The following is a 19,466-nucleotide window of genomic DNA, read 5'->3' as shown; positions in this document are numbered from 1 at the left end:
ATATTAGAAAAGGGTGGATGGAATGCAGACATGTCACCAGCCTGATATTTACCCCTTTTAAATTTCAATAGGCCTACATTTTTTGGGAACCATCATGTGAGAACATTTCATTGACAGTAATCACTAGCCTGTTTTCATGGTGGGTATTTCAAGCATGAACTAAATATGAAGCCTAGACTGGCCCTCTAGTACAGTATAGGCTACCATTACGGATGTCTCGAGTCGCGTATCTCGCGTTTTCATTGGTTGCATCACAGCATTGCCGAGAAGTGATGCGGTGCCCACTCAACACAGCTGCCAGAGGAAGTCGCTTACCCGGTGAAGCACTGTATTTCTGTTTCGCCCGAGACCAAGCTGCTACGCAGTCGACTGTATCCAGCTAATAGATAGCTAGCTATCGTAGAGAACGATCCAAAACGTTCGAATCTACCGAACTATATCTTTTTAACTCAGGGTTATATCTGTGTCGAGGGGCGGTAATCGTCATTGCGCATATTCGTTACCATTAGTTGCTACATTGACAGCGGCAGAGGCACAACAATGGCACTGAAAAGAATTCACAAGGTAAGGAAGTAAGGATAGCTAGCTAGCTTGTTGGTGGCTAATCATCAACCATAGGTGTAGTTATTGGCCTTCGTCGCCGACGCTAGGCGTCTCTGATAGTCACCAAGCTAACCACCATGTAATTGATCAGGCCAAATAGCTATATGTAGCTAGCTAGCGTCAACGAACTACATTGACGTTAGTTACGAGTACCCGACCTGCTTGGGTTAGAATGATTCACAGCTAGCACTAACGTTAGCTAGTTAGCTAAACCTACATGTGATCCAGCTAGCTAGCTAGTGCTAATTGGTAGCTACTAGCCGATACGAACTAACGTTAACGTTAGACTCAAAGCTAGACTAGTTCTAGCTAACGCGTTAGCTAACTACTTATCGCTAGCTTACGTTAGTTCGAACTAGTATAGCTAGGTTTACTACTGACGTTAGCTAACGTTGGCTAGTTAGCCCATTGGCCCACAAATGTTCAGCAAGCTGTAAACGTTAGCATACTGACGCTAGCCTATAAGCTTTTTCAGCCTATGTGAGTCTAAACGTTAGCATTCGCCTAACGTTATTGATCTAGGCTAATGTTAGCTAACATGAACTCGGTGAGGCTGTTTGAGGCTAGCAAGCCAGAGCGAGCTTAGCGCTAGCTAACTAACGCAGGCTATCGTTAGCCAGCAAGAATCAGTGAGTTCAGGTTAACGTTAGCTATCCATTGTAAGCTAACGTGAGACTAGCTAGTGCTAACCGTTTGGTCAAGTCACCTGCTTTATCGTAGTCTAGTTAACGCTAGCTAGTAACTTAGCAAGCTTGTAGTCGGTAGACGGTAATGTTAACGTTACAGACTACCTTTACCCTGAGTCTAACAAGCTAGCCAGCTTGCTAGTTCCTGGTGTTTTTTTTTTTTTTGCTTGACAGTAAATGTCATTTTGACTAGCCAGATACCTCTGGTAATATCGGTTAATGACCTTTATTTGTATTTCTGCAGGAATTAAATGACTTGGCTCGTGACCCACCTGCCCAATGTTCTGCAGGACCTGTGGGTGATGACAGTAAGTTACTTAAAACTAGCTGTAAAACACAGGTGAACCTGTTGTCTCCGGTGCTTCGTTCTATTTGGCCCGTGAAGTCGCGATATACGAGATAGTACTTGCGGTTTTGTCGGAAACGCCCCTCTCAATTTATTTTCTCCACTTGTGAACTCCTACCACTCAACCCTACCCCCAATTCGCTCTGGAAGTCGTTAAAGTCGCACTGAATTGAAAAAAAGCATTCTGTCCCATTTTGGTTCACATAATTGGTCATCGTGTTCACCGATGTATGCCAAAAAATTACAAAATTCTACTTTTGTTGTAATCTTATATCAAAGTATATAATTTCTTACTTCCTGGAAAACGATAGGTCACGCGCAATTACGACAACAGGTACCTTAGATTTTAGGCCAATAATCTCACGATATCCACCCGTCAATCAACGCTATCCTTCTATCGAATCTGTCAAAAGTTTTTAAAACCCGTCCACTTGTCAATGTTCCAATCAAATTCCTCTAAACATTATGTCCCATCCTCATAGCTTGTTTGTGTTGGAAATATGTCAAACTACGGAAGTTAGATGATCTCAAACGTCCGTTTCTGTGCGACTTTTTACACTCCCTGTGTAACACAGTAAAACTTTAGTAATAATATTTTATTAGCATTTCTGTCTCATTTGTGTCTAATTAAATCAGTCGTACACACAGTATTCCTCTAGTATCTGAGGACATGTTCACTACCTCTTTTGTGTGCGCAAAATACCGCGTAGTGCGTTATCTACTGGTTTGGCAAACAACGCTAGCTAATGTCCTTCTTTGTTTCGAGCTGTTGTCTACTGTAACACAGTTCTTACCTCGTGGGTGACATAGTTCTCATGCTGCGTTCAGTTTGTCTTGGAAGTGGTGAGGTGAGAGAGACAGAGAACGATGTCACCCTTGAGGTAACCGCGCGTGTTGTTTTCTCCATCAAAACACTCTGCAGGTCTCTTATTGGGGCCGTCTGTCCTCCGCTCCGTTGCTGCCTGCCACACACACACATGCACCACATGCACTTGCGTGTGTGTGGCAGCACTGCAGCGGAGGAGAGACGGCTAAAATGCTTCTCAAATTTAGCCTGGTATGACCTTCCCGATCTCGCGAGCTCACTGCTTCGCTCCGCAATATCGGTCTGGCCTTCGCCCCATAGAGAGCGATTTTGTGGGCGGGGGTACTTGACTTGACAAACACCTTCAGCCAATCAGCGTTCAGCAAACCTTTGCCAAATCCAGTTGGAAGAACGGCAAAAACGTCTTTTCCACCGAGAAACTCCACTAGTGCATACTCTTGTTCTTGTTTAAGTGTTGTGAATAAGTATATTTCTGCAATAACTGCACTTTTAGCCATGTTTATTCTTCTAACGTTAACGTTACCACTCGTTGCTTTGGGAGCCACCATGTTTGTTTAGCAAGTGTCAGCCGGCGGCAGCCTGTATTTTATGTCACCAAGTACACGAACCAATCAGGGGCTGCTTTCCACTGTGGTATGGAACAGCAGTTAAACCAAAGTCCCTGATTGGCCCGGTATGGTCTGGATTTTTGGATAATCGCTTTGGAGGAGGCGAAGGCCAGACCGTTCTGCGTTAGTGAAACAGAATGTGAGCTCGCGAGAACGGGATGGTCGTACCAGTCTCTCTCAAATTGGTAGCCCTAACCTAGCTACTAGCTTGCTATTTTCAGGGCTGTACATTGTGACATATATGTTGCACGTGCTATGAAAAAAAAACGTCTGTGCGATTAAATTATTTGCCCTGTAGCACGTGTGCGACAGACAGCGAGCCGCTTGTATGTAACATTAGCGTTTTTTTTCTGTGTTGAAGCCGGGAGGACGAGTGAGGTGAAATGAAGTGAGAGCAGTCAGGTAGGCTAGCCTATAGCTTCCCCCGGACCAGTAAACTCTGTTCGGGCAAGTGCCTCATGCAGTTGTCTGATCGGACAAGTAAAAAATAGCCTATAGTTGAAGTGTGATAAATATGTAACGTTATCTAAAAAATAGTGTAGAAACACGACTTGGAACTACACCCAGTAGCCTAGCCTATTGAGCCGAAGCGGAGCCTCCATCTACGTAGCTTATGCGCTGCTGTCTGTCAGTCAGCAAGCATACTGTAATTTGTCAAGGAGACGGCCCACACCACAAGCGCGAGTACCTACAACATGCGAATCAGAGGCGCTGCCCTGACTGACTGATTGAGCGACCGTCTTTTTGGCTGGCTGAACCGAAAGTTTAACGACGCTAGCTTGCATTAATGTTCCTCCAGCGACCTAAAAGTGCCAGTCAGAGCAACAGCAAATGCAATGAAATCAGTTAAGCGTAGCCTAAGCTAGCCTATTATTTATGTAAGCTATGTAAAAAAAGGCAGTGATTGTGGTAGGAGAAGACCGGACCAGCACAGAGTTGAGGGACAGGTGAGAGAGGAGAGGATAGAGGTTGTTGAGAGGAGAGCAGGAGAAGAGAGAGGAGAAGGAAGGGGACAGGGCAGGATGAGAGATTAGAAAGTGATGATTTAGAAGGAATGAGTATGCAGTTAAGCATCAATGGGCATCAAACATACATACATTAAATAAAACATTCTATTTATTATTCTCACCCCATAACTCAAAATTAAAAAAAGCATATTTCATGTAAGCTAAACGTGCTGTTTCAGTATACTTTTCAATTATATGTCTCATTTTGTTATTTTCATTCTTTAAAAGTCACCAGAATACAGGAAACTAGGTCTCAAACTTTTTTGTGGGAGGACGCCCAGACCCCGCTTTGGTATAGAAATCCTCCTTATTTTGGCTGTCTTCAGCTTGGCACCACCACCCCAAGAGATCAATTCCACAGGAAGCACTGGATCCTTGTTCAGATCATAGAGAAAAACCCAAACAAACGAGCAAAGGAAAAAGATGTTGAAATTATTAATGAAAAAGAAGATAACCCAAATCATGAAGACACCGCAAAATCAAAAGCCGGGAAAACCTAAAGATGCTTGTCTAAAAACATTTTTTGTTATTTCATATTGTATACGTACAGTAAAATCCCTTTCCGGGTGGTTTAAAGTGATGAACTGCATAACTTGTGTTCAGTAGAGGTGATAATGGACATTTTATACCTGTGCTACAACTTTCTGGCTCTGTGCTACCGAACTATCAACCCCTGTGGCACCAGTGCTATGTGCTAAAAAAGTTAATGTACAGCCCTAAATTTTCTATATTACTTCTCCTTTGTAAACGTGACACAAGCAAGTTGGTGGGGTGAGCGTTGGAGTGAGCAAAGCTAGACTAGGATGACGTAGCCTACGTTTGGTAGTAAACAGCCCAAAAACATATTTTTTTTTAAAGCCATTTCGAGTTTGATTTTCGTAACCTACTGTCAGCTTCTAATTTCTTGGTACAAAATAGATTTTTATAAGCCTGAACTGGAAGTGGTTTTCAAGAGTTTATGGATGTAGCCAGAACATGAAAATGAAACCTAGGCTACTTGTCAGAACGTGAAAGTGAAACCTAAACTTGGGCAAACTGACAGTCACAGCCATGGTAAAATAAACCCACACATGATTAGATCATGAACAAATACTCAGCTAGCAGGCTAAACAATCTAGCAAGTTTACAATCTACAAGTAGCAGGAGGAAAAAGTTGGACAATGGGAATTACTGTCTGGCGCATTGATCAGCTTGTCACCGTTAGATATAGACTAGAGGTCTTCTCGGGTCTAAAATGTGGACCCGAAACCGAGATGGTCCCGAGACGACATTCGTTCCAAGATCCGACTGGATCAGTTTTTATTTTTTATTTTTTATTTTTTTAAAAATTTATTTTAAATATGTATACCGGACCCGATTTTGTCCCGAGATATCAGAGACCGAACCCGAGAGCAGGAGTAGGACAGAGACCCGAGTCGGATTGGGTATTTTACGGATCCGACAGGCAGAAGCAGTAGCATTTATCAACTGCTTAGGCTGTCACGGCTGCTTGGCTTGCATGCTGTTGCATCACAGTTGGATGGAATGGCGATTTATCCTCTCAATCTCGACAGAATCAATCGCTGTTTTGTCAGGCTGTCATGTGGCAGCATGGAAATTAAACGTCCGTAAATAAATAATAAGGCTACACAACCACAAAATTCAAAACAAATAGCGTACACTTTTATTTAGAACTTAGCCAAGTTGAGTTCTTAATACAGCAGCCAAGCTTTTAACTTCTGAAATAAACAACAAAATAAAGTGGGTAGGATAGGTTTGACCTCTTTATATTCATTTTCTTTCAGATTATTTTTCTCGTCAGTCAGAGACAAGGTACTGGTGGTGGCTGCCATATTTACGTGTCTCCGCTCGCGTCGCACCCATGGTCTCACTCAATTCGCATCATGCGTTTCTCTCAGGTATTACACATAATGATAAACAGACCCGGGACCCGAGGTAATAGAATCGGATCCACCCGAACCCAATTGACCATAATAAAAGCGTGGAAATGTGGAGCCGGACCCGTACGGGTCTCGGGTCGGGTTCAGGTCCTCTCGGATTTACCCGACCCGTGAAGACCTCTAATATAGAGTGCTGCCACCTAGGGGTTGAGAAGGAATACTATTTGGTATTCGTTCCTGTAAAATTGTATTCAGGACAGCCCTACATGTCTTGACTATATTCTCACTAGTCTACTCTAAACTAAAAAAATTATATAACAGACACTGTAGTCTTTGTACAGTGTTCCCAACTTGACAATGAAACGTTTCCACTTGACTATAGGGTTAAGACTATGCCTCCTTCATCAGCATAGGCAGGTATTTCTTGACCAAGAGAAACATTTCTGCTTTCTCGCATAGGATCCTATTTCTCTTTTCACCGACAACGTGATGCAGCGGTAGGGATGGATATTGATAAGATTCTAGCGATTCAGATTCCATTTTCGATTCTGCTTATCGATCCGATTCCTTATCGATTCTCATTGGGCAAAAGAGTACAAACAGGTTTATTAACATTAATTTTCTTTCATATATACTTTGAACATGCCAATTACAGTGCGTTTTTTTTGTATTCACCATGAACTAAAAATAAAACTGACAAACAAATCAGTTTTTTCTATAGAAAAAGATAAATAAAACATGAATTATTCTGTTGAATTTTAAATCCAATAACAGTCTAACATGTTACTAGTAGAAATTACAATGCTCCTTCCATTTAAAACTAGCAGCGGCAACTGGCAACAAATGCAATCAAGTGAAGTCCAAATGGAACTGAGTAGGTCTGCAACCATCAACTGTATGGAGAATTAACAATTATACAACGGTTAGTTCTGGTTCTTGATTCTGATTGGCTGGAAGCCGTGTTAAAATACTTTGTAACACACACCTGGGACCGCATATCATTCCATTTTCAGTATTAACGCGCCTCCCATTTGATCCAATGCATTGTAGTTGTTGTTGTTGCTTGGCAACCCTTTTGTTAGGGGAACTATTTTGCTCGGCAGAATTGAGGGAATGATGCTTCGTTTTGAATAAATGTTAATATTCTATTCTTTATATTCTGTGTTTATTTTACACTAATAGCTGTAGTAACTGTTGTATAAAAGCAATAAACCACTCAAGGCCGTGTGTTATAGTGATTTTATAACTCCGCTTCGCGTCATGCCTAACAACGCCCCCTAGCTGTTATAAAATTGCTTAATTCTACTACTTCTACAAGAAGTAGCCTCTGACCCAGACCGACTACCACGAGCCTGACTCTGAACGTCATCATCTAAATTACATGGATGGAAATGGAGATTATTCATATAGTGAAAGCTGGTTTACACAATTAAACAAATGGGCACTAACACAATAGACAGGGACTCTGGAGGAGTTTACCTTCGACTACACAAACGTTAGCTGCGCTGCTGTCATCACTCCGGAGCGCATCAAAAACGGGACATTCCTGCAAAGTTATCGCATGCTGTGTGCCCAAATGTTTTTGCATATTTGTAGTATTTCCCCCCTTTGATGATATACGTTTTTTGCAAGCATTGTAAGTGGCCGTGTTGTCATCTTGTCGCGTGAAATGTACCCGTTCGAACGTTTATGCCTAGACGCCATGTTGCTGGCCTCTTCTACCGTGGTCTAATAAAACAAAACAAGTGAGTGCGACGTCATCGCGCATGCGCAGCAACGACAGGAATCGATAGCGGAATCGTTAAGGATTTTGGCTAACGATTCCAGGGAATCGATTCACTGGGAACCGGTTCTCAACAAGATGCGCATCCCTATGCAGCGGAGAAGAGACGTTCACTGTTGGCGCTTGTACATGGAGCCTAGAGGTACTTGCGTGATGCTTTGGCCAAGGCATGGAAGAGGGACATGTTGCATTTCAAATACTGCAGCAGGCTCTCATTGCTGGTGATGGGGGGGGGGGGGGGCTCATTCAGGGAGCCATGCACCTATAGGAATATATAAGTGTATAACTATACATGTCTGGCAAATTAACAGGAATCGGGACATAATACAGGTCAACCCCAAGGGGACAGTGTAGCATTATTAAACAAGGTAGCACTGCCTTTGCACAATCAGCTTGTTCATTTAAGTAAATCTCTTAAAAGTAAATACAATACAATAACAATTTCAATACACAAAGGAATTTAACAGACTTGATTATTTAAATAAGAGTCTAAAAATACCTGCACAGCCGTTGGGCTTGTCAGGTCTGCCTGCTACTCTGTGTTAAATTCCAGAATTTCATCATGTGTCCAGCAGAGACTGCCCATCACTTTCTGTACATGTCTTGTGGTTCAACTTCTCCTTGGTCAGGTGTATCTGTGGCACTGGTGCTGTGCGTCATCTTGTCCACTTGCTTCTGCAGCATATTTATTGCTTTCTACTTGGTGTCTGTGTCAAAATAGCAGCCTTTGTACCTGCGGTCCAGGAGCGTTGCCAAGTAGTACAGTGGCTCGGAGGAAGTACTTTGAAATCTGTCGTTCACAGCTTCTAGTAGAGTGTTCTTTGCTGTGTGGACCCCGCTATCTGCTTCAGCTGCCTTGCTCAGCAAATGTTTCAGTGCCAAGACGGAGGGAATCACGTCAGCAGTAGAAGCCGAATGTGAGCTCATCTCTCTCGACAACTCTTCGAATGCTGAGAGAAGCGTAGTCATTTTCTCGACAAGGCCCCACTGGTATGAGGTGGGAAGCTCGTGCTCAGCTCCATACACACCTGAGTGCTCACTTCTGATCAGCAGACTTTTCGTCATAAAAGATGGACTATTCCATTGTGTTGCCACTGACATCTTTCTGTAGCATCTTGGTTTTCATGGACAACTCTACATGTCTCAGCCGAGAGGCAGCAAGTGCCTAAAGTATCTATTTTCCTCCCAATGGCCACACAGTCAGCGATGCTTCTCTGGCTTAACACTCCATTGTGTTCAAGGTTCAAGTTTATTTGTCTCCCTACGGAGAAATTCTTAATAGAGGTAGAGGCAGTGCTGCATTACAGAAAACAAGAATAGCATACAATACATGAAACGTGACACGAGTACAGTGCATAGTTCCCTGTTACCCTATATACATAGTGACCCTGCATAGTTCATAACATTAATTTAGTCACATTAGTTCAGCGCCTCCTATTCTGTCCATCCTCAGACGAGCGCTTGTTCAATCGAAACGGGAATTAATGAAAACATATTTGTTCAGCCTACATAAAGGAACCCTATACCTCTTACCAGACTTCAGCAACTCGTACTCAGAGTTCAACACATAGGCTTGGTCTGACAATCTTCTTTGCCTGCTGAATTGTGGACTCTTCAAAGATTCTTTGGGGTGATAGGGGGATGGACATTCCTATGATCTTTCCAGCTGTTTTAACTAAACTCATGATCTGAGATTTGTATTTAACAGTCAGGGTCCCGAAACAGCTGGTAATACCATAGCATAAGATAGACTCAATAGTTGCTCTATAGAAAATCAACATGATATTTTTACAGACACCAAAGATTCTGAGCCTACAAAGAAAGTGAAGACGCTGATGGATTTTTACACAGACATCTGACACGTGTGTGTTCCAGTTCAAGTCATTGTCAATGTGGACCCCTAGATATCTAGGATGTGACCGGCTTTATCTCCTGGCCATGTATGGTGATCCTACTATGGTCCCCGACTGACCTGGGATCTACCACAATCTCCTCAGTCTTATTGACGTTCATTTGTAGGTGATGCTCATCGCACCACCCTACGAACCTGTCCACTCCAGTTACATGGCTACTGATGTTAGAGTGGCTTGTGAGCAGACTGCTCAGGTTGAGAACTGACATAATCGTTTGTATAGAGAGTAAACAAGAGGGAGGAACTAACTGCTCCCTGTGGGGGCCCCGTACTACCTATAGCAATGCCAGAAAGCACTGAATTAAATCTAACCTGTTGTGGCCTGTTGGAAAGAAAGGAAAAATACCACTTAATCAGGCAAGGAAGCACAACGTGTACATTCTCTTTCAGTATTCTCCACTTAGCAAACATGCCATCAAACGCACTAGCTATGGCGGCACCTGTATGAGAGCCAGGAAATTATTTAATGCAACCCAGCTCTTTTCATTTCAAAGTTGTCATCGATCCATTGAGCAGTAAGGCTTAACATACTCATGACTTACTCTATGTACTCGTCATGAAGCTAATTCACATTGGCCGGGTTTCCCGAATGCGTTAAGAAGCACAACTCCAAAGTATTTCTTAACTCCCATGCAAAGGGTTACTTAAGAAGGGTTCCTTAAGAAGGTTCTTTATCGGGAAACCCGGCCTTTTTGTCATTCACATTGCTATCCAACAACGTGTGGATGTATGTGGCTACCACGTCCTGCAAAGCAACGGGAACGTAACGTCGACTTGGAAGGCTGTGGCATGGCTCAATGTGCTATATTCACTGTCAATCCTTGGTCCTCCACTATGAAGAATGGCTGGTCGTCGAGCGATCATCTCTATTACCTTGCTTGTGATTGACTTAGCCTTTGCGCTGTCCTTGGCAAATTTCTTTGTTTTATTGAGTTCTTGCTGTATTGTGTATGTACCACCTTCTGCTATTGCGTTTTGAGCTGCTTGCTAGTAGCTTGTTCCTCATATGCTTTGTGGATGACTGTTCTTCAGAAGAGTGATCAAATTTGGTGGTGTTGAAGGACTTGACACGGCATCCTCCTCACATTTCTTCTCCCTTGCAAGCATTGCATACTGCAAGTCGATTGTCTTCTTTTGACACTGAAAAACAACCAGACCGTGGACATTGCTGCTTATTCAGTATGTAGAGTAACCCACAATCCTGTGCTGCGTCACTGTCATGTGCCCAAGCAAACTCCGCATGGCCAAATCCCCCCCCACACACACACACACACAAACACACAACGTCAGCTAGACAGAAATAACCATCGATTCACATCGGCCCAGTTTTGCACATCGGGCCGATACTGGTGTATAAAAAAAAAAAACTAACATCGTCCAATACAGATGTGATTGCCGATATATCGTGCATCCCTAGTCACCTCTCTTATGCTACTGTCTATGCCTCTATGAATAATATATATCTCTGAAGCAGAGAAACTTTACTAGAACAGAGCGGCCATGCCCGTCTTCGCCCATGTTCATCTTTATTTCTTCTTCTAGACTACAGACGGTAGCAACTCAAAGTAGTAGCATTGCTCACAATTTCAAGAACAACGGCAGGTTCTACTCCAAGAAGGGGGGGGGGCATTTCTGCTCTCTCTGCTCCTAGCCTTCACCTCCTTGCATCAACAATGCTGGAGGCTGTGCTGAACAGTCTCTCTCCATCCGCACCGGTACAAGGAGCTGGGAGAGATGTGTTGCAGCGGGGGCAGACAGGGTGGGAAGCTGAGCTTGTTTGTGGAGTGGGTGTGGGACAGTTTGCTTTGCTCGTGCTGCTGCCCGCCCCATCCTCCTCATCGTGCTCCTGCAGGGTTTCTTCAAGCGTCTCTTTCTACTGCCGCTTGGCTGCGCTTCCATACGCCAGGCCTTTTCCTTCCGCTGGCTCGGCTGCCTCAGCTGTGGTCCTTCTCAATGACTCCATCTTCTCAATGACTCCATCTTCTCAATGACTCCTCCATCTTCTCTACCTCTTCTCAATGACTCCCCCATCTTCTCCACCTCTTCTCAATGACTCCTCCATCTTCTCAATGACTCCTCCATCTTCTCCACCTCTTCTCAATGACTCCCCCATCTTCTCCACCTCTTCTCAATGGCTCCCCCATCTTCTCCACCTCTTCTCAATGGCTCCTCCATCTTCTCCACCTCTTCTCAATGGCTTCTCCATCTTCTCCACCTCTTCTCAATGGCTCCTCCATCTTCTCCACCTCTTCTCAATGGCTTCTCCATCTTCTCCACCTCTTCTCAATGACTCCTCCATCTTCTCCACCTCTTCTCAATGACTCCATCTTCTCAATGACTCCTCCATCTTCTCTACCTCTTCTCAATGACTCCTCCATCTTCTCCACCTCTTCTCAATGACTCCCATCTTCTCAATGACTCCTCCATCTTCTCTACCTCTTCTCAATGACTTCCATCTTCTCCACCTCTTCTCAATGACTCCCATCTTCTCCACCTCTTCTCAATGACTCCTCCATCTTCTCCACCTCTTCTCAATGACTCCATATTCTCCACCTCTTGGGTTAGGGCATCCTCGGCATGCTTGCTGCTCTCTGCACCTGTGAAGTATCCTAAATAAAAAAACGTGTCTAAAATGTCTAAAATAAACAACCTCCATAGTAGCACTTGATGGTGACAGTCGTCATAGGTTAATGCAATAGCAATGCATATGATGCAGGTAGCCTAAATGTCTAGAATATCTAGAACACCATTTCTACAATTTGTCATTGTTTCTCAATGTTTGTTTTCGGGTTTGGAAATACATCGGAGTGAATGCAGCTGACTGCTATCTATGGCTCATTCACCTCCATGTATTTCCAAACGCGAAAACAACGGCAGTGAAAAACAATCAGAGTCTGGTAATGATGAGTTTGTAAACCCGATTTTGACTATTTCAGCAGTTCTTGAAGTGGTGTTTTTACAGTGAACTTTTAACATTGAAGTCAACGGGCTCTTCCGCATCCGTACCCCAGACTGACCAATATGGCTGCCAGGTGAATAAGGTACCCAGTACCCAATACCCAGTCAAAATGGGTGACATTTATGCAAACAGGGTGCTTTTATTAGGCCTATAGCCTAGCCAACTGAAAACAAAACAAAAGGAATAGCCTATAGTGCTCTGGTCCACTTGATCAGATTAGGTGCTTGTTTACAATGTAGCCTCTGAGAAGATGTGCTCGGATCTTACGGAAGTAAGGTATTTCCTCCCCACCTAGATAGATGGGCCCTGTCCCAATACCCACCCTTGCACTAAAGAGCCCTGTTCAAGAGTAGAGAAAACAACTGTTGTAGGCGTCTGGTTTTAGAATCATACATTTGAACTAACAACAAATCCATGTTATATGCTGCAAAAGTAATTTAGGTTATTAGTTCGCATTGTTTTTCAGTTTCGATGCAACGATGTCTGCTACGCTAACGATGCCCAACCAAGCGTAGGCTACCACGTTAATGTTATACCGCACTGTGAGATTTCATATGGTAGGCCCTTTTATTTAACTACTGACGGACGTTTAACTTCATCAAGCTCGGTCACCTCTTCAGGGATGTTGGGCCTTTTATGGCATGTTCAGAAATGTGATTTTGTAGATCTTGTAGGCTATATTTTGTTTTCTACTTTTTCATCTATGATTTGACAATTGACGAATCCTGACTGGTACTTTTGTTTTCATATTGGGGTAAAGACAGTATCTTAATTGGTGGCCCCTTTGTTAAGCAAAGCAGATTAAGCCTACTTACTACAGTGTATTACGCACTGTACCTCATAAAATGAACATGGTTAATAGTTCTTTTTCTAGTACATGCATCACCTCCTATATTGTCTTGCCACATATTTAAAACATGGGGAAAACAGATTGGTGTTTCAGTATCACATCACAAAACAAATGAGGATGTTCTTATTATACTTGATTTTGGAACAGAGATGCCAGTGCTGAAACTCCCCAAAAGACAGAAATCAGCTGCGAGAGAAGGAAATAAGACGTCACCAAGTTTGTCCCAAAAATCTGTTTTATAGCAGCCTCGTAAAGTCTTTCACACTTGTCTGTGCCCTTGCACACACAAGTGCTCACCTCAGTGAGGGGCGCAGGGCTCAGGGTGGGTATTGGGACAGGGCTGTACTGCAAATAGTCGTTTGGCAGTTTTTTGGCCATTTTGAAAAGAATGAATACTGATGGCATGATTAATAATAATAAATTGATTTATTAAGCGCATTTCTCGATTAAAGATGAGCGAGGCTGTGTGACACGCTCTACTTTGCGGCGGCCTACTAATCTACACTTCGATCAATTGCACGTTTTTCCCCAGTCGACAACTAGTCAAAGTTCAAATATTTATTCGACACCTGTGGGGAATGTCAAAAATCCTAATTCTTGACCAGGCCTACACAATTTTATTCATAATCTAAATGATGGCATTGGTTACAGATGAAACCTTGAATGAAAATAAATTGGTAGCACTATTATGATTGTTAATATCAGTTGCTTTTGCTCATATTGGTAAACACGTCCTGATTGTTTTCCCTTGTTTGTTCTAGTGTTCCACTGGCAGGCCACTATAATGGGACCTGTAAGTATATGTCTTCATGATCTGGTCATCGAAGGTTGTCCATTTCAACGAGGCAGCCATTGTTGGTCTTTCTACCCTGTCGTTGCATCAACACTCTTTTTTTTCCTTGTGCAGAATGACAGTCCGTACCAAGGAGGAGTGTTCTTCCTGACCATCCACTTCCCCACTGACTACCCCTTCAAACCACCAAAGGTAAACATCCTTGGAAGTAGCTATGGGCCGAAAGACATGGAAATTGATGATTCAGTATCATAATGTTTCAATATCTCATAATTCATGGACATTCTTTCATCTGAAACGGGAGGTATAGTTTCCCTGTTGGCTGGGAAGTGTGAAGGAGATTGTCTACGAATCTGTCCTATGACTTATGATACATGGAATGACTGTCACTCTCATCTCTGTAAAGGTTGCATTCACCACACGAATCTACCACCCAAACATCAACAGCAATGGCAGCATCTGCTTGGACATCCTGAGGTCGCAGTGGTCACCAGCACTGACTATCTCTAAAGGTATGCACTAAGGCAGTGGTCACCAATACTCACTATCTCTTAAGATCTGTAAGATGTGTAAAGTGACCAACGCTCACTCGGGGTGTGCCCTAAGGCAGGGTTTCCCTGGCTTTTTTAGAGGCTTATCCTAAGTGGGGTGGTCCTAGTGAAGTGAAATACCACTCTGATTCAACTTCAGCACCTCTGGGTTTATGTATGCAACAGTAAGGAAAACTTTTTTTTTAAGCAGCACTCCAAGATTGTGAATGTTTAGCTTGTTTTTTTCACTTACAGCTAGGGAGTGCAGTAGAAGGTTGCAGATGTTTCTGACTGTAGTATAACACACAATCCTTCTACTACAGTCCTAGTAAGTGCATAAATAAAATGTTCAAAGAGTTGAGGGGCCACTTTTATATCCAGGGCACACTAAGCCGGCGTTCTGCCAGAAACTGCAAAGGACCCACTGATTGGTGGCTGTCTCTTTGGTGTATTTAGGCAGTCTCTGTCTGTAGAATGTTCTGCTGGCCGATGTTAAATGCTGTTGACTTTGAGCCATTCAGAGACCAGCTTCTAGCTCGATTGAATTACTTATCAAAGGTATTTACTGAGTTCCAAGCAGCCTTTGGTGTTGTGTTGTACTGTAGTTGGTGCCCATGTGAGTGGGCTCTCCTCTCCTCCCTGTTCAGAGTTGAGGTTTTGGGATATACAGTCGACTACAGTAGATGGGGAAATTACAGCTAAACAATGTTTTCCATTCATTTAAGACGGGAAGTAGGTTATCGGTCAGTGATTTCTTATGTAGCCAGAATTCTCTTTGACAAAGTTTAGGACTTTTTAAAAATGATACATTGTCTTTATATAGCGGCTCTCAAGATGCTTCTGTGAGAAGATAAAACACAACAAGAGATAAAGATAAGAAATCAAGTAAAGTACTATGTCGTTAGATATGCTAGCACTAGATCAGTGTGGAAACCACACACCTGCCCTGATAACTGAGTGTTGGGAAGATGCAGAACTACGGTCGCAGGGTGTGATCAACGTCGAGGACTTCGCCCGTGAGACCTCACGCCGAGCCCTGGAACTGATGATGTCCTGTCACTGATGTAGACTGTAGGAATCTGCTCAGTGAAGATTTACCTCAGACTGCATCTGTTGCCTCTAACCCCTACCTGTCCTTGGATATGGTAGCGCTGGATCACAGCGTAATCAAGGCAGAGACCTCACCCCTGAGACCTCATGACGAGCCCCTAGTTGATGTCCTTTCACTGACGTATGTGTTTAGGAACATGCTCAGTGAGGATTCATCAGACTGCATCTGCTCGGCTATTATCCGCTATCTGTCATTCGGTATGGCTGCACTAGATCACAGTTACGCTACAATTTAATAAAAGATTGTACTGGAGAAAGATACATAAAAACAAAAAATATACAATAAAATGCTAGCACTAGCACGTAAGTGCAAAAGGAGCTTTCCCATTTAACAATGGGGATTGTGTAATTTCACTAAACCAAACCCTGACCATTTACACAGGCACTGATGCAGCCTGACAGGCTAGGATCTGCACCCTGCCCTGTGCAATGACACGGTAGCAGAGGTTTGCACTGGAGCTATTGATGCCAGCAACCTTTCAGTGACCATCTTCAGTGACCATCTTCCTGTAGATTCCTCTAGATTTCCCCTCCAGCTTTGGGACTGGAACTGCCCACCTTGCAGTCACTACCCAGCGTCTCTAACCTTAGGACTGCCCTCACCTGCGACCCCCGGTCCTTTTGATTCTTACTGTCATTGCTCACACCTGAAATGTGATTTTGCTCCTGTGCTACAGTGACTAGTGTCAGTGATTGATCTGTGTCAGTGATTGATCTGTGTTGACTATTTTGTGTTTGTTTCAGTCCTCCTGTCTATCTGCTCCCTGCTCTGTGACCCCAACCCCGATGACCCCCTAGTGCCAGAGATCGCCCGCATCTACAAGACAGACAGACCAAAGTAGGTTTCTTAGTTGCATTGTGAACATCAGACTGGGGCTGTTGTGGTCGGGACTGTGTGGCTCATGTTCATATTCTGGTGTGCAAAAGTGTGCATTAAGTGCACACGTTTTGCAGTACTGGCATTTCAAACATACATTTGAGACCATTAGGATTCACCTATTTTCACTTGAACACTATTCCTGGCAACCCCTGACTCTCTATCTATCAGAGGGCCTAGGAAACAACACTTCTGAAGCTTCATTGACTTAAAAGCACACACATCTGAACACTTAACAACACACACATCTGAACACGCCTCCATAAGCCACGCCTCACACTCAGAGGTTGATGATTTTCCTCATGTAGTTCACAGTGAGAGTCTGGGAAGGCAGATTCTACTTAAATAATAACGACCGCATTACCCAAATAATAATGACCGCATTACCCAAACATCTGCAATCTGCATCCTTGTGGCCATAGTTAGTGCAACAGCCCTGCTTCAGGCCTGTGTTTTACTATCACCAGCTGTCTGCCATGAGGAAAACAAGCTAATGTTGTGTTTCTGGTCCTCACAGGTACAACAAAATAGCACGGGAATGGACACAGAAATATGCAATGTAGTCTTCAAGCAAGTGTGAGAAGAATCAGCCTTTATATTAAAAGGCTTTTGGGAGCTTTGAACGAAAAGAGGGAAAAAAAAAAGTCCTGTTGGTTTCCGCTGGAGCGATTTCTTCGAGCCACACCCCTCTCTTCCTACGCACTTGACCTCTCCCCCCCCCCCCGCCCCCTCAGACCTGTCCAGCTGCCATGTTGTATATATTTCAGACTGTATACCTACCCCACTCCCCACTGTCTGTCTGCCACAGCGCCCTCCCATGTTTAGGACCACTCATGTTTGATTCCAGAATAAAAAAAACATTCCTTCTCATTTTTACTTCCCAAGGTTTAACGATTTTATGTCAGTTTAGTTTAGTTGTTTTTTCTCCCCTCGCGTGCTTCCTGATACCCTGTGAGATGATGGGGGAGGGCCAGGGAAGAGATGGGACTTGAAGATTTTTGTTGTTGTCATATCCTGTCACAATCTGTTATGATGAGAAATCACCCTCAATATATCACTTATGGTTCTGGAGAGTTGTCGGAGTTCTCTGTTTGATAGCCAGATTAACAGGAAAAGCCCCCCCCGCCCCTCCCCCAAACTCCGTCTGTTAATCACTATCATTACAATGGTAGCTTACAAGCACCCAGGAAGCTCCCTGCTGCGACCAACGTGGCACTGCAGTCTAATGAGACGGCTGTCTTTTGATGAAAGTATCTGAATTTTACATTCAAATGTGTGTTTTTCCTCATAGTTGATCAGATGAAGTGATGTTGACATTTGTGTAGAAAAAAAAACATTGCAACCCCTTTTTATTTTGTGTCTTCAGCAAATTTTCGCCATAACAGCAGTTTTGGGTCTTTGGCTGTTGGATCTGATCTGGAGATGCCAAAGTGTGTGTTGATCCTGGTAACATGTATCCAGTTTTATCACACTTTTTATGAACTTCTTTTCTCGTGCGTTTCCAAATCCTAGTCCAAAAGAGCAAAGAAGCCGGTAACGAAAGGAAAGAATGTTGCATGCAAAAAAAAGGCACTGAATAATATTGTTCAAGCCGGTAGAGCACCAGGTGAATAATCATGTAACTGTTTAAAACCATTCAAGGGGACTGATTTGAAGGACCTATATGATTTGGGTGTGTTCAGGTATTTTATTTCAAAGAAAGTGAACTCTCATTATTCTGTATCACACTTTGTATATTTGAGCTGCCATTGTTGACTTAGAAGCTCCCGTGATTCTCGCAAGTTCTCAGAACTCTGGACTGAACGACTTGAGTTTCAGGCAGAAAAAACAAACAAACTTCTGTATATTTAATTACCTGGGAGCTCATGGAGCCTGTGTGTTGATTAAACTGTAATATAAACATGATTATTAAAGTTCTGGGTTCAGTTATCAACGTCAAAACTGTTCATCTCCTATCTGTTGGGCTCACATTGATGCCACTTCCAATGTGTTTTCTACATGGTGTTGTAGCTCAAGGCCTTGGGGAACTGTTGAAGACTAGATCCTGACTTGACTGGTACGTCCTGTGGAGATGTGTATCCCTGTGACATGGCTGTAGTCAAATGTTGAGTGGGACAAACATTGAGGCTTTATTTAGAGCAGACTTAGCAAGCCTACCCGTTTCCATGTAAGAAATATGAAGATAGTCTACCTGTTGATATGGGTCATGATAGGCATTTTTCAAATCCCCTTGGAACAATTTTGATATGATCCGCAGAGCCACTGATGACCTTTCTTGGTGTAGAAAGGAATAGAATGGGGCAGATGAGGTCATAGCTGTGCCCAACCTGTTTCACATCCATCAAAATAGTCTATTGAAATCTAATGGCAATAGTAAGGGAAAACCATGTGTGAGGCGTCCACTAGATGGCGCTCTGTCATTGGACATGGCTTGAACATCACTGGAGTGCTAGATTTTCCACAATCCCTGCAAAGACTAGTGCCATTCATATGAGAGCCAGCATCAGCTGATCAATGACTAGCATGCCATTCGACATGACTTTTTGCCTTTATTCAATACCTTCCATTGTCAAAACCTTGGCCTAATAGTGACACTTTCTTTTGCCTCACATTCCGTGAGCGGCCCCTGGTCCATGACAGCCTGGGAGCAGAGAGTGGGCATGTGACAAGCTGCTGGGTGAGTGATGCATCCCTGG

General features: G+C 43.4%; 1 protein-coding gene across 1 annotated transcript; it reads left to right on the top strand.

Annotated features, from left to right (window-relative positions):
• Nucleotides 1-306: 306 nt before the first annotated feature.
• Nucleotides 307-18,699, top strand: LOC311318573 (ubiquitin-conjugating enzyme E2 D2-like). The gene is made up of 7 exons (XM_084449934.1): nt 307-564; nt 1,534-1,597; nt 14,222-14,253; nt 14,368-14,445; nt 14,660-14,765; nt 16,638-16,731; nt 17,288-18,699. Exons 1-7 carry the CDS (start codon nt 541-543, stop codon nt 17,331-17,333), a joined length of 444 nt encoding a protein of 147 aa, XP_084306060.1. The 5' UTR covers nt 307-540; the 3' UTR covers nt 17,334-18,699.
• Nucleotides 18,700-19,466: the final 767 nt, after the last annotated feature.

The sequence above is a fragment of the Borostomias antarcticus genome (genome assembly GCF_949987555.1).
Source record: "Borostomias antarcticus genome assembly, chromosome: 15".
In the NCBI taxonomy this organism is placed as follows: domain Eukaryota; kingdom Metazoa; phylum Chordata; class Actinopteri; order Stomiiformes; family Stomiidae; genus Borostomias; species Borostomias antarcticus.
This window is presented reverse-complemented; position numbering and strand designations above follow the sequence as displayed.